The sequence below is a fragment of the Mirounga leonina genome, unplaced genomic scaffold (assembly GCF_011800145.1).
Source record: "Mirounga leonina isolate KUSES-001 unplaced genomic scaffold, KU_Mleo_1.0 Mir_94, whole genome shotgun sequence".
NCBI lineage: Eukaryota > Metazoa > Chordata > Mammalia > Carnivora > Phocidae > Mirounga > Mirounga leonina.
This window is the reverse complement of record NW_023270855.1, coordinates 50739018-50753306: the sequence shown is the minus strand read 5'-3', so window position 1 is coordinate 50753306 and position 14289 is coordinate 50739018. Positions and strand designations below refer to the sequence as shown.

Here is a 14289-nt window from a genome sequence, read left to right as displayed (position 1 = left end):
CTTAACCAACTGAGCCACCCAAGCGCCCGGGCAGCTCTTTTAATCTGTAAAGTAATTATAGTACACACGGTGAAAGCTATTCACTTGGGCTGAGCTTCTCAAACTAGGGTAAACACCCCCACAGGGGTACACCTGCCCGGGGCGCTTTGGCGCCTGCCCTCCCTCGACTAGCCAGTCAGAACACTCCATTTCCTGGAGTACCGTGATTGGCTCAGGGTGGGCATGTGACCCCAATGGATCCAATGAACCTCCATCCTGGGGCTTTACCCCAAGTTCCTGGGGAAAAAGAATTTGCCCACATCCCATTGGCCAAGACTTAGTCACGTGGCCACATTTTGCTGCAAGGGAGACTGGAAATGTTTTCTATTTTGGGTGGCCAGCTGAAAATCAGGGGTTGTTCTGTTGCCACAGAGGGTGATTGGATTTGGCAAGGTGTAGGGTGGGGGGTGGACACAGTCTCATTCTCAGGGCCAAGCAGAGCCCAGAGACCGCAACATAATCCTGATGACATCTTTTGAATCCCTGGATCCAACTGTGATTGAAGCTGGGCCCACTGAACTTTTCATTTACAAGAGCCATTTGTTTCCTTTTTTTTTTTTTTTTTAAGATTTTATTTATTTATTTAACAAAGAGAGAGCGACAACGAGAGGGAACACAGCAGGGGGAGTGGGAGAGGGAGAAGCAGGCTTCCTGCTAAGCAGGGAGCCCGATATGGGGCTCGATCCCAGCACCCTGGGATCGTGGCCTGATTCAAAGGCAGACGCTTAACGACTGAGCCACCCGGGCGCCCCAGGACTGGGTTTTTGAACACCTGAAGCACAAAGACCCCTGATCAACAGTGAGATATAAAGATATAAAGGGGCACCTGCATGGCTTAGTCAGTTAAGCTGACTTTGGCTTGGGTCATGATCCCAGAGTCCTGGGAACGAGTCCCGCGACAGGCTCCCTGCTCAGTGGGGAGTCTGTTTCTCCCTCTCCCTCCCGCTTGTGCTCTCTCTCTCAAATAAACAGATAAAAATCTTTTAAATAATTTTTAAAAATTTAAAAAATAGTGAGCTATTTTTTTTTTAAGATTTTATTTATTTATTTGAGAGAGAGAATGAGAGAGAGAGAGCAGGAGAGGGGGGAGGGTCAGAGGGAGAAGCAGACTCCCCACCGAGCAGGGAGCCCGATGCGGGACTCGATCCTGGGACTCCAGGATCATGACCTGAGCCGAAGGCAGTCGCTTTACCAACTGAGCCACCCAGGCGCCCAAAACAGTGAGCTATAAAGCTGCTAGTTGATGTTCGGCACAGAGTAGAAGTTCCTCAGTGAACACATTATTGTTGATTGTGGTTGTTGCTGGTTATGACTGGGTCCTAGGTGGCCCTATGGCTCCCTTTGTCTCTGCCTTCTCTGTTTCCTCTCCCTACCCCAGTATAGGGAGACCGTGCCCCCCTCTCCTTTCATCTTCACACCCTGTTGACTTATGGGTGATGGTATTTATCTCTGATCCCAATGGATTTTCATTTCTTCACTCTCCCATATACATGGCAGAAAAGAAGCATAACGCCCCCCAAATGCGGATAGTCCCCCGACCCTCCGCATCTGGTCGTGTCTCACCTGAACCCTTTCACAAGACTCTTAGATTTTTTTCAGTTTTTGGTTTTGGTTTTTAATTTCTATCAAGATAGAGAATATAAGGCCCAGGCTCAGAACAGACAAGACAGACCTGTTTCATAACTTCGGTCACTATTTTCATCCACTTCTGTCAGTTCTGATGTGTTTCCACCAGTTACAAGATTTCTCTGGGGAAGGGCCTGCCCCCCCCCCCCCCACACCCTACCAGCCTTCTATGTTTACGGGATGAAGCTCTTTACCCGGCTGCCCGTGGGCTGATGGCTCTGGAATAAGGATCTGGTGCCAAGAGGGTCAGAGAGATGGTGTCCAATGGGCTAAAGTTGGAGGTGGGGGGTCATGGGGTACAGAGTACAGTGGGCTTTACTGGAGAATGGGACCTCTCTGGGAGAGGAACCCTCTCCCTACTTCCATGGTGACAGAAGCTAGGCCTCAAGCTGCCCTGGGGCTTGTGACCCAGAGGGAGAAGGGGGCCCCCTCAGGTTGAGGAGACTGTGGTTGTGAGCCGGGCCCTCTCCTTCCGCCGCAGCACAAAGTCTCCGGGGATGGCTGGACTCATTGCATAGAAGACATTGGCGTTGTCAGGAATCAGGAGCTCTGGCCAGGGCGGACATGATGGTCAAAGGCCTGCACAACCTCATACTTTCCCCACAAAAGACCTAGGTAACCTTTTGCCATTCACCTGTCTGTTCTGCAGAACCTTGGGTCCCTTCAGCCAGCACTAAGCCAACCTTATTCTCCTCTCACTGGGAACGCTGACAACTTCCCACTCAAAGCCTGCACAACCTCATGTCCCTCCCACCTTGCACCTGGGCAACCTCCTGCTATTTCCCTCTGGAGTCTAGACAACCCGCACTGCAAGGTGGGACAAACTCAGGTCACCCATCCCAAATGACTTCCTGCTCGCCCACCCTTCCCCCAGCTAATTCCGAGCCAAATTCATGCTGCTCCCCCCACGAACCTGGACAACTTCTGACTTCCTACGTCCAGCCTATACAATCTGTGGCCCTCACTCTCGACAGCTGAAGCCAAACAGCCTCCTATATTCCTTCCTCATGTCCCACCAACCTCATGTCACCCTCTTGCCTCTCCTTCTTGAGAACGGGGTGACCTCCTACCTGTGTCTGTATTGAATGACATCGTGCTCCCCTACCCTGAATTTCAATACCATGTGGCCCTCTCCCATGACAAGTGCAGATAACTTCGGAGTCCCCATGCTGAGCCAGGGCAAGCTCATCTCCTCACAGATTCAAGCCCAGACCCCCTTTAGACTCCTACCCCACCAGGCTGAGCCTGAATGACCTCATGATCCTACAAATTTAAGCCAAGACAACCTCCTTTCCTCCCTCTCCCATTTGACCCTGGACAATTTCATTTCCCCATAAATCCTAAGAAGACACCTTTATTGCCCCTTTCACTCACACAGCCAGGGCAACCTCATGACCCTGCAAAATCGAGGCACAAATTTTTCCTGCCTCTTACCTGCACCCTGCTTCATCCTCCCCCTACTCTGTCAGAGCCACCTCCTGGCCCCATTAGGCCAGCCTTGACCCTAGTCAGTCTACTGCCCTCCGAGCTAACCCCCAGCCCAGCCTGCATGCAGTCCCTGCTCACCCCTGTCCCCAGGAAGAACTTGGAAGAGCTGGTAGTCCCGGGCCCAGGGCTGAGCCACATTGTGCTTTTCCAGGGCTCGCTGCACCACGCTGGGGGCCTTGTCCTGACTAGTGAGCTGGGAAAAGAAGGTGGGTGGTGAGGTGTGACCGCCAAGCCCCAGGGGGCAGGGCTGCCCCAGCAGGTTCCTGGCTCCGCCCCCCTCACCAAGATGCTCCGATACAGGTTCCCGTGGTCATTGTCAATGCTGACGCGGATGACTCGAGCCTCCGATCCCTGCTGCCCCGGTAAGGAGATGTGAGAGCTGCTCAGGGGCAAAGTCAAGGGCCGGGAGCCCGGCAGGTCCGGGCTCAAGGGCAGCTGTGGGCAGTGTGGGGGGGTGGGGGGGCTGAGTGGTGGGAGAGTTACATGTCCCCCTACAAAAGCGGAGCTTGGGGACAGGCAATTAGGGTGCACTCACAAGCCCGCATCTATGCAATCCCACCACATACAGACCTTCGTGCCCTGTGACGAAAACAAATTTACACATGACCGTAAACATAGCACAAAGCTGTGTTTACACACAAGAAATCCTGTGTGCACAGACAGCAGCGAGTATACACATACGCTTGTAACTGTTGTACACCCACAAGTCCGTGAACAGTCCCACTCAGGGTCCCATGGGTATTGTGGATATTTATGCCCATGTGTCCCCTTTAGGTATGCCAATTCCTGGGGACATGCATATCCTTGCAAAAGTATAATCACACCCTGGAGTGCCCTGTGGGTGAGCTGACTCATCCAGATCTGTGCATAAGCCAGACTGAGGGACAGTCCCTCAAATAGGGCCATGAGATGCACATGGTCTCCTGGACAGATACGCCGAGTGCTCAGCCAATCATGTGTACAGTCTCTTATGTACATGCCTGGCTGTGAAATCCCATGGACACACGCACACATGTGCACACACACACACACAGCCCTGGGTGCCCATAGTCCCACATGCACCCAGGCAGGGCTAATACCTTGGTGCTGGGGCCCTGGGACCCTGGAGAGGCCGGGGGACTGCCAGGAGGAGGGTCTCTGGTTCTAGGACTAGATGGGGGGGACCCTGGGGACAGACTGGGGGAGATGCAGAGCCTGAGGTCGAGTGGCTGCCCTGACCTCTGACCCTGCCATCTCCAGTCCTTTTACTAACTGGGATGCTCACCTGGAGGTGGGGGAGGAGGGATCCCCAGGACTCCCACCAGGGGATGAGCCCCTCTCTCGGGACAGCTTTCTAAAGACAGAGACAAGGGATGAGGATGAGCCCAGACCCAGTCCCAGGAGCAGCCTCCCGTCTCTGCCCACATCACTCCCCAGGCACACCCCAAGACTCACGCACTGAGGCGCTTGGTGAGGCTAATTCGCCGCCGGATGCGTGGGGAGCTGGGACAGGAAGCAGCAGGTGGCTCAATGACACGGGAGACTCGGTAGCTGAGGAGTCAAAGTGCACATTGGGGTGGGTTGGGGCCAGGAAGCGGCAAGGAATGAGATGAAAGCTAGGATCAGTTGGGAGCTGCGTTGCGGGTATGGAGTGGGGAGCAGCGGAAGGTGGGCACCAAATGTCAGGGTCAAGGTAGCAAATGGGGGGTTATTATGGCATCAGGGTCTTATTAGGGATGAGACGGGATGGCTTGGTCGGCAGGTCACACAGGGATTCGCAGAGTGGGATTGAGGAGTAAAATTTGGTCAAAGATAGAGTTCAAGGTCAAGTAATCATTGGGGTCAATGATTAGGGTAAAGGATTCAACAGAATGAAAAGAAACAAATGGGACAGTGGAGTTGGATGGTCAAATATACATCTAGTTGGAGTCAGTTATTCAGAACTGGGGAAAAATGATTAGGCTCAGAGATTCAGACTGGGGTTACAAATGGGGTCATAGGACAAATAGGGTCAGGACCGGGGGAAGAGAACAGATGGGACGGGTGAGTGGAATGGCCAGCCATACATGAAAGACTGAAGTCAGAAAGTCAGATGGGGTCAGAATTTGAGGTCAGAGGTGAACTGGGGCCCTCACTTGGGCTGGAGAAAATGCAAGGTCATAGGATGGGGGTCAGGGCTCAGGAGGGTGTCTGAGGAGTTGGAGATGTACATGGGGTAAGTGGGTCCAGTGTGCCATCCGGAATCAGCCGGGGTGGGGGCTGGGCCGGGCCTTGGGGGGGCGGGGGGGGTCACCTCTGCTCCTCGCTGAGCTGGCGCTGGGTGCGCAGGGCAGCCAGGACAGGTGCACGGGGGCTCAAGCAGTAGCTCCGACATCGCTTCTGCAGTTGCTGGATGTGGGCCAGGATCTCCCACTCCTGAGGGGGCGGCCTCTCAGAACCTGCCCCTGTCCCACCCCCAGCCCCCATGCCCACCCCAGTGTCACTCACCTTCCTCCTCTTCTCAAAGTTGATGAGATCCCCCTGGGGGCAAACTCTGTCTGAACTGGAGCCTCCAGAATCAAGGACTGAGGGTCAAGGTCAGGGGCTAGATGTCAGGAGCCCCACTGCCCTAAGGGGGCTGGGGTAGGGAGTGCGGGCAGGGGTCAAGGGTGGGATGTCAGGAGGCCCACTGTGCTGAGGATAAGTGGTGCTGGGGTCAGGAGTCAAGGGTCAGGGGTCAGACCTCCAGCATGTCCGGCAGGGCTGTGTCCAGCATAACCAGGTCCGTGAGAAAGGTGCCAAGGTAGGGGACAAGGCCCGGGGGCAGTTTCTGTGGTCCCCAGAACTTCAGTCACTTTCAGCCGTCACTGACCCCATCACGTACCACCCCATTCTGTGAGGATCCTGCTTGGCCCCCATCCCAAACCACCTCACTCACTGGGGGCAGGCTTCCTGGGAGGGTGTCCTCCTCTTGGGGGCCCTCGGTGGCCTCCTGTGGGGAGGGAAGAAGTGAGCAGTCCTGGAGTCTCTCTGACCCTTCCCTCAGGGAAGATGCCTCAAGACCCAGCATATTTGCCTGTTTTGCTTTCAGCAACTACCAGCGGCTTGTAAAGGCCAAACCCAAGGAATATTGAACAAGGCACAGGCCTGTCATCCATCCCCTGGAAATGCCCTGCACCTTGTCTTCATAACATCGCTCTGTCTGGTATTTAATTATATAATTGCTAGGCAGTTGTTAATGCACGGTGTGTTTCCCTATTTACAGCCTGATTTCCCGCCTGGGCAGGAACTCTGTCCGTCTGGTTCATGGTGGGGTCTCCTGGCACACAGTAGGTGCTGAATTCAAAGCTCCCTCTTCCTTGACCTCTTATCCTTACTTGAGACATTCATTCGTTCGCAGATATTTACTGAGCAGCTATTCTGGGCCAGGCACTGTTCTGAGTGCTGGGGAGACAGCAGTGAGCAAGAGACAAAAATCCTGGCCTCCTGGAGCCGACATTAGCGAGGGAGAGACAGCAACAACCAAGCTCCACATGTAGCAGGCAGAGGTAAGGGCAATGAAGGGGCAAGCGGAGTGAAACCTGCAGAAGGTCAATGTGAGGAACGTTCTGGGCCGAAGGAACAGGCTTCACATTCCATCTATTCTAGATTCACCCTAAGAACCAGCACCTAATTACAATTAGAATCTCAGTCTTGCCTACAATAAGTCCGACTTGTTGGCAGACAATTTTCAGTTTTGCTTATCAAAGTCGAGTCCTAGTGCATTTTTTATTTATTTATTTATTTTTTTTACACTTTACTCTTTGCTGTGACTCTGGCCCTCTGGCCTCAAGTGACCTTTTCCATGTAACTTCTGGTATTTGTTGAATGAATAAATAAGGCAGTCACTGAGTGTGAGCTATCGTGAGGGCAAGATGAGGCAGTAAAAAGGGGTGCTGCCCACAAACAAGGGGAAGGTCATCACTGAGGTGGAGTGAAAGGACACTGAATGTTTTGACAATGACAAGCGGTGCCCGGCCCCACGTCTCCTTTTTCCCTTTTTGGGCCTGGGATCCTCGGGGTCCACACCCATCTTTACCTGGGAAAGAATCTCTCTACTACTGAGGTGGTTGTTCTCATCGGAGAAAATCTGCGAAAGTTTTCTGAAAGTGGATAAGCATTCCCTGGGGGGTCAGGACAGGGGTTGGTGTCAGGGACTGAGAAAGTCAGAGCTGCGCTGGGGAGGACTTCCGCCTCAGCGACAAGCCCCCTTCCCAGTCCCCCCCTCAACCTCACCTGCTGACAGCACCCCAGCTGCGCTTGAGCCTGTATATGGGGTTAGACTGTAGGGCAGACAGTATGGCCCGCAGCGAGGAAAAGTTCCGCAGTTCCCGGCAGCGCTGCGGGGGGGGGGTAGGGGGAGGGAAGCTGGTGACACCCCACGCCTGACCCCCAGCTATGATTCACCTTTGATCCGAGACTTCTGACCCCAGGTCAGACCCCTAGGACTGGCCCACAAGCTCCCAGGAGTCAGTCTCGCCCCTCAGGACCCGGACCCTCCCCCACCTGCAGCCCCAGCCCCTCCCCCAGCTGCCCCTCCGTTCCCTACCTCTCACCCTGGCTTCCTTTGTCCCCACTCCTTACTTCTACTCGAGCCCTAGACGTGCCCACAGTATCCCTCCTGGACCCAGACCTCGCCTCCCCGACCCTGTTTCACCCTGGGTATCAACCATCTACCCCCTTCCCCTCCTCCCTTACCACTCCCCCACTCTCCTGGGCCCCCCCGTTTCTTTCTCTTCTTCAGCCTTGAGGCTCTTGACCCGCCCCCACCCAGTCTCTCTCGGGACCACCGCCACCTTCTCTGGGCATTGGTTCCTCCTCCAATCCACCCTCCCCATTACCCCCATCCCCCATCCCATCCTCTTATCCCTAGACCCACCCAGCGTCCCTCAGCACCTCGCCCCCAGCCCTGGGCCCCTCCTAGGCTTTCCCTTAGGGGCACCTCCTAACCCCAATCCTCCCCTCATTCCCAGACCCTTGTCTTCTGCCTTCCACCTCCTGTCCCCTGCCTCTCATCAGGCCTCGTCCCCACCCCCATGCCCCGCCCCCACGTCTCTGGCGACGCGCACCTGGGCGACGCGGATCCACTTCTCCAGCCGCTGCGCCCTCTGTGGGGCTGCCAGGCCCTGCTCTCCCAGCACGGAGCCCAGCACGCAACCGATCACCATGTTGAACTGGGTCACGGTGGCGCGCACCGTGGGGGCAGCGCTCGTGGCCCCCGGACGGTCCCGCTGTGACCACACGGAGCCCAGGCACTCGCAGGGCCGCACGCGCGAAAAGAGCTCCTGGGTGGAGGGAGGTGGGGAGGATGGGGAGGTGGGTAGGATGGTGCTCAACGGAATCTGCCCCACAACGGCGCCCCGCCCCAGTGCTCACCGCGTCCAGCAGCGTCAGCTGTTCGGCCACTTCATCTACACCGAAGTCTAGGAGCTCAGGGCCTTCACGCACCAGTCCTCCCTCCTCTTCTGAACAGCCTTCCGGGGAATCTGGGCGGGGGGTCTGGGTAGCTCCAGGAGGTCCTGAGGGAGTATTAGAGGGGGGTTAAAAACTCTCAAGTTTGAATCCAGGACTGGCTGTGTGACCTTGGACAGGTTCCTTAGTGTCTCTGAGTCTCACTTTCCTTATCTGCAAAACGGAAACTTCCCCGGGTATCTTTAAGGGTGTCAGAGCAATGGTAACGTTCATTTAGCACCTAAGGTGATAATCCACCCTAACCCAGTGAGGGAAGTACTATTATCCACCTCCCACGGATGGGGAAACTGAGGCAGGAACAGTTTACCCTAAGTCACACCTTCAGGAAATGGCAGGGCAGGGATTTGAAGCCAGGTGCTTAAAGGCTAGAGGAGAAATTAGGTGTTTTTGGTTTTGAACCTATATTAAAGTAAGCTCTGTCTGCCCTATTGCTGTGGTGAGAGGTGGTATAACTTTGTAGTTAAGGGAAGGCTATTGTCAGTCCCAGGTTCAAATCCAAACTTGTCCCCTGGGCTTGCTATGTGAACTAAAGCAAACTCTTTAACCACTGTGTGCCTTGATTTCTTCATCTGGGTTTTTAAAAAAATCAGAGATCATACATACTAGACAGCTATAAAGTACTCAGTAATAGGAATGATTTTTCCATAGTGGGATTCTATGGTGGCGCCCCCTAGGGGACATTTTGAAGTTGAAATCTGCCACAAGGGGGCCGACCTGCACAGTGAATTTGTGCCTCGCTCAGCCTCCAAGCGTCCCTCCAAGACACTTGTGTCCTTGGAAAACCTGTTTACCATAATCTGCACCTAGAACCCAACTATCTTGCTCATAAACACTCATTAGTTTGGCTCCAGGAATGCAAGAACTGCCAAAGTCTGGGCTCTGTTTTGTTTGGAAATTACGAGCGTTGTTCACCAACATGAAACGTGTCACCATGAGACAGCAAACAGGTAAACGGAGAAGGTGAGACACTCCTCTGGACAAATGATCCATTTTTTTTCCCCTTAATGACATTAAACAAAAGACAAAGAGGGGCGCCTGGGTGGCTCAGTTGGTTGAGCGACTGCCTTCGGCTCAGGTCATGATCCTGGAGTCCCTGGATCGAGTCCCACATCGGGCTCCCTGCTCGGCAGGGAGTCTGCTTCTCCCTCTGACCCTCTTCCCTCTCATGCTCTCTGTATCTCATTCTCTCTGTCTCAAATAAATAAATAAAATCTTTAAAAAAAAAAAAAGACAAAGGGAGACTGTCATAGAATAAAAGAGACCTAAGAAATGAAAGACCAAGTGTCTTGAATAGATGTTTGGATTTCGAAGAAACCACTGTAAAAAAAGACAATTTAGGGACAATGGGGGGATTTGAATCTGGATTGGGTTTCGGGTTTTTTTGTTTTTGTTTTTGTTTTTTTGAGAGAGAGCAGGGTGGAGAGGGGCAGAGGGAGAGGGAGAGAGAGAGAATCTTAAGTAGGCTCCACACCCAGTGTGCAGAGCCTGACTCGGGGCTCGATCTCATGACCCTGAGATCATGACCTGAGCCAAAATCAAGAGTTGGACGCTTAAGTCACTGAGCCACCCAGGCACTCCAGGACTGGGTAATTTTTGATATTAAGTAATTATTGCTGATTTTTTGGAAATGATTGTGCACACGAGGTTATGTTAAAAAAAAAAAAAAAACCTAAAAAAAAAGTTGTTAATTAAGGTGGGTAGCAAAGTATTTACATGTGAAGTGACGTAAGTTGGGGATTTGTCTTCAAATCATCCTGAAAAAAAATTTTTGTGTCAAATTCATAATTGTTGAAAATGAGCAATGGGTGTCTGAGTATTCTTTATACTATTCTCTCTACTTTTCTGTATGTCTGCAATTTTTCATAGTAAAAAGTAATCCCAAAATAAAGATGTTAAAATAAAAGTATATTCCAGAGCAGGGCACACAGTAGGTGTCCAGTGAATGTTCATGTACTCGTCTGACCTCAAGAACTCATATCCTAGGCTGGTACTTTCGACAGAATTTTCTGCAGTGGTGGAAATATTTTCTACCCGTGCTGTCCAATGTGGCTACTGAGCACTAGAAATGTGGCTAGTGTGACCAAGGAACTGAAATTTTTACTTTGAGTTCAATTTCAATAATGCGGCTAGCAGCTACCCCATTGGACTGAGTGGCTCTAGCGACTTGGAATCAGCTGGTGAAATCCTGCAGGCAGAGGAAGAAAGAACGTTAAAAACCAAGGGGGAAGACAGAGGGATAAAATATATATAAATAACTGAGATTTTGTCACCAGGGAGAAAGAAGTGGCTGCTGCTTTGTAAAGCAGAGAGGAATGTGGCCACTTTAATCTGAGGATTAAAGGACGGGGATTAGGGATTTAGATGCTTTTGAGATCGGGATCAGGTCAAACACAGATGGATGAAAGATGATACCTTATAAGCAGGATGCAATTATTCAATCAACAAATCTTGGTTTGTCCCTGGGGACAGAGTCAGGGACAAGGCCAATGAGTGCTATGCAGAAAAATAAGGCAGGCAAAGATGCAGAGTGGGAGGATTTATTTGCTTGGAGATCAGAGAAACGGATAAGTTGAACAGAGACCTGAATGAAGTACGTACATATTTTTCCCTCTCCCCAAAAGCTCTCTGCAACAGAGGTTGGCAAAGTCTATAAAGGACCAGATAGTTTGCTGATACTTTACAGGAAAATATCAGTATGGGTTCTTATGTCTTTTCACTTTAAGTGGTAGATTCGAATAAGTAAGAATCAGTGATAACAATGATGAAAATAATACTATTTGCCAAGCCCTCATTGTTTACTTATTTACTGGTTTACTGTCATCTTCCCTAGGGAACTGGGAGCTCCTGTCCAGTTATATGCCAAGAGCCAATAGCTAACTATTTGTTGAATGAATAAAGAGGTCCATGAGGGAAATACTATTATCACCCCCAATTCACAGATAAGGAAACAGAGGCTCAGAGAGTGAAGTGACTTATCCAAGGTCACACAGTCAGCACAAATGGCAGAACTGGGATTTGAACCCAGGTCTCCGTGGCTCCTGAGGTAAGTAGCAATGGAATGAGTTGTAGCTAGAAACAGAGCATCCTGACCCAATGGCAGAGTATTTTTGTAGTTAGGATGGAGGTGTAGGGGGGAGTGCAAGACAAATGCTGATATGTTAGACAAAGGGTCAATACCCCCATTATACAGGTGGGGAAACTAAGGCTCAGATGGGGTTAAGAACTTTGCCCAAGCTCTGTCACTATGTGAGGGGAGAAGGCCCCTGGAGGACAGATCAGGCAGGGAAAGGCCCGCTCCAGATCCCCTGCCCCTCACCTGCCCATGCCTCAGGCTGCTCCTCTTCCTGCTTTCGCTCAGCCTCCAGGAAATCTCCCAGCAGCTTCTCTGCTTCCTGGGCCTCGGGCCCTGCTGGGGCCGCCCAGCCCAGAAAGGTGCGGACGCTGCCTAGGTCCGAGTGGGCAGGGGGATCCCGGAAATCCTGAGGGTGATCCCGCAGCCAGGAGCCCAGCACGGACACCACAGCCCTGGCCAGAGTGGGGCGGGGGGCTCAGAGACCAGCCCGGAGCTCTGGACCTTGGGAGCCCCTACACCTCAGACGTGACCTTGGACCTCTAGGACCCCCAACCTCACCTATGGGAGACCAACCTTAAATTCTTGTTGACACGCAGACCTCCTCCCTCTGTCTTCTTGATCTCTATCCTGGGAAAAGCAACTCCCCCATCAGGTGAAGAGGGAGGCTAGGGGGGTGCTTAGGGGAAGGGAATGCCTGATCGAGCACCCAGGTGAGAGTCTGGGGGTGGGAACACGGAGATTTCCGGTGGGTACTGACCCTGGAGGCAGGGGCGGTGGTGGTGGTGGCAGGAGAAGGCCCAGCACACGGGCGGTGGACACAAAGGCCCTGTGGGTGGCCAGGAAGGCAGGCACAAAGCCCGGGTCCTGCTCGTGGTCTCCAGACACCAATTCCCGCACCAGCTGCTCCAGCCTCGCCGCCCTCAGCGCCCGCACCTTGCTCGTGCGGTAATGGAGGAAGGCATCTGCAGCGGGGCTGGGGGCCTGCCGGGCAAGGGGGCGGCAAAGAGACACCCGGAGCGGCCCCCAGAGCACCCCCTTTCCAATCACGCCCATCGCTAAGTACCGCTCTTGCATCTGATCTTGCCCATTTCTCTGAACCCCGCCTCCTGGATTCAAGATTCTGCTCCATACCCGAATGACCCTCGCAATCCGCCCTGGACACCGTTGTCCCCCCAGGCCCCGCCCCGTGCCCTCGCTCACTCGGCCCTCCCAGGCTGCTCCCAGCTCCCCAGCCGCGCTTCGCTAGTCACTCCCAGTCCCAGGTTGCTCCCAGCCCTCCACCCCAGCCGGCTCTCACCCGGCGGCTTCTAAAGACCACCCCTCCCCTCCAGCTCCGCCCCACTAAACCTGGCCGACCTGGGCCCTGCCGTCCAGTTTAGTCCCCAGGTCCCGCTGCGGAACCGGGCGGCCCGCGGGCAGCCTCATTCATCGACCCCCCATTCACCTGGCCGCCCCCAGGGGCTTTTCGACCCTTACCTGGGCGCTTGTAAGCCCCGCCCTTCCCTCGGGCCTCAGCTCCGCCCCTCGGCTTTGCCCTCTCCTCTTTACCTCCAGGCCCCTCCACTCCAGGCCCCGCCTTCACCTGGTCGCCTCCCGCCCCGCTCCACCCTCCAACCCTGGCCTCACCTGGCTGCCCCCGGGCCCTGCCCCGGGGCTCAAGCGCTGACTGAGCTGCCGACGCAGGGAGACGCTGTACACCGCTCCGTCCTCGGTCTCCTCGCCCCAGTCTTGCAGTGGCGCCTGGACGCGGAGACCGGCTCAGGGCGCCGCGGGGGGACGGGCCCCGGGACATCGGCCCCCCTCTCCCGCACGGACTCAAGCCGGTCCTTCTAGCACTAGCCCCCCTTCCCAGACTCAGCGAGACTCGGGGCGGGGTCCCGGGCTAGGGCAGTCCCCTCGGCGCCGCGGGCACCTCCGCCCTGGTCCTGAGAGGATGGAAGGGCATTTGGGGACGTCCCAGGGTCCAGGCTCACGGAGTCTGTCTCTGTCCCCTCCCGTAGATGAGCTCAGAGACGCCCCCCATCCTTAAGCGGTATCAGCCACTTCATTGGGAGCAGGGGCCGGGAGGTCCAAGGTTGGGACTCCGGGGCCGGTAGGAAGGGTCCCATTTGCGGGGAGATAGGGTCCGGAAGGCGGGGACCTGGGGTTTTAGGACCTCAGGGTCGCTAGGGATGTGGGGTCCGGGACCCCTGGTCCCCTTACCAGGGCGAGCTCCTTGCCCGCTGTCCGGTCCATGGCCTGTGCCCGTCCCGCTCCTCGGCGCGGCTGAGTGAGGCGGAAGGGCCAACGGGCGGCGGGCAGTGGCCGGGAGTTGGGGCACGCGAGGCAGGGCGGGGCCACCGGGCCGTGCAGGGGCGGGGCGGGCCCCGTGGCTCTCGGACGCCCCCAGCTGGGGACCCCAGCGCCCAGCCCAGGCCCACGGAGGTGTATATCAATCTGTGCCCAGGAGAAAGGACACCTCTCTCCCCCAGGGAAGGGTTCTTTTCTGTGTCTCCAGGTGGAGGTGAGCTAGTGTGTGTAGCTAAGTGCGGGGCCAGTCTGCGTCCCCGGGGAGAAGAGTACCCTGTCCTCAAATGGGGAGGGCTGTTTCACTC

At 54.6% G+C, this 14289-nt stretch overlaps 1 protein-coding gene across 1 annotated transcript; it reads right to left on the bottom strand.

Moving 5' to 3' along the window:
• Nucleotides 1-1229: 1229 nt before the first annotated feature.
• On the bottom strand, nt 1230-13977 carry RGL3 (ral guanine nucleotide dissociation stimulator like 3). Its single transcript, XM_034997327.1, has 19 exons — nt 13898-13977; nt 13322-13435; nt 12453-12676; nt 12269-12322; nt 11939-12147; nt 8527-8669; nt 8220-8435; nt 7387-7490; nt 7189-7274; nt 6050-6105; nt 5855-5941; nt 5620-5652; nt 5426-5547; nt 4588-4683; nt 4418-4486; nt 4233-4329; nt 3436-3588; nt 3232-3346; nt 1230-2214 (listed from the first exon to the last, which is right to left on the bottom strand). The coding sequence occupies exons 1-19, from the start codon at nt 13928-13930 to the stop codon at nt 2096-2098; spliced, it is 2130 nt and encodes a 709-aa protein (XP_034853218.1). The 5' UTR covers nt 13931-13977; the 3' UTR covers nt 1230-2095.
• Nucleotides 13978-14289: the final 312 nt, after the last annotated feature.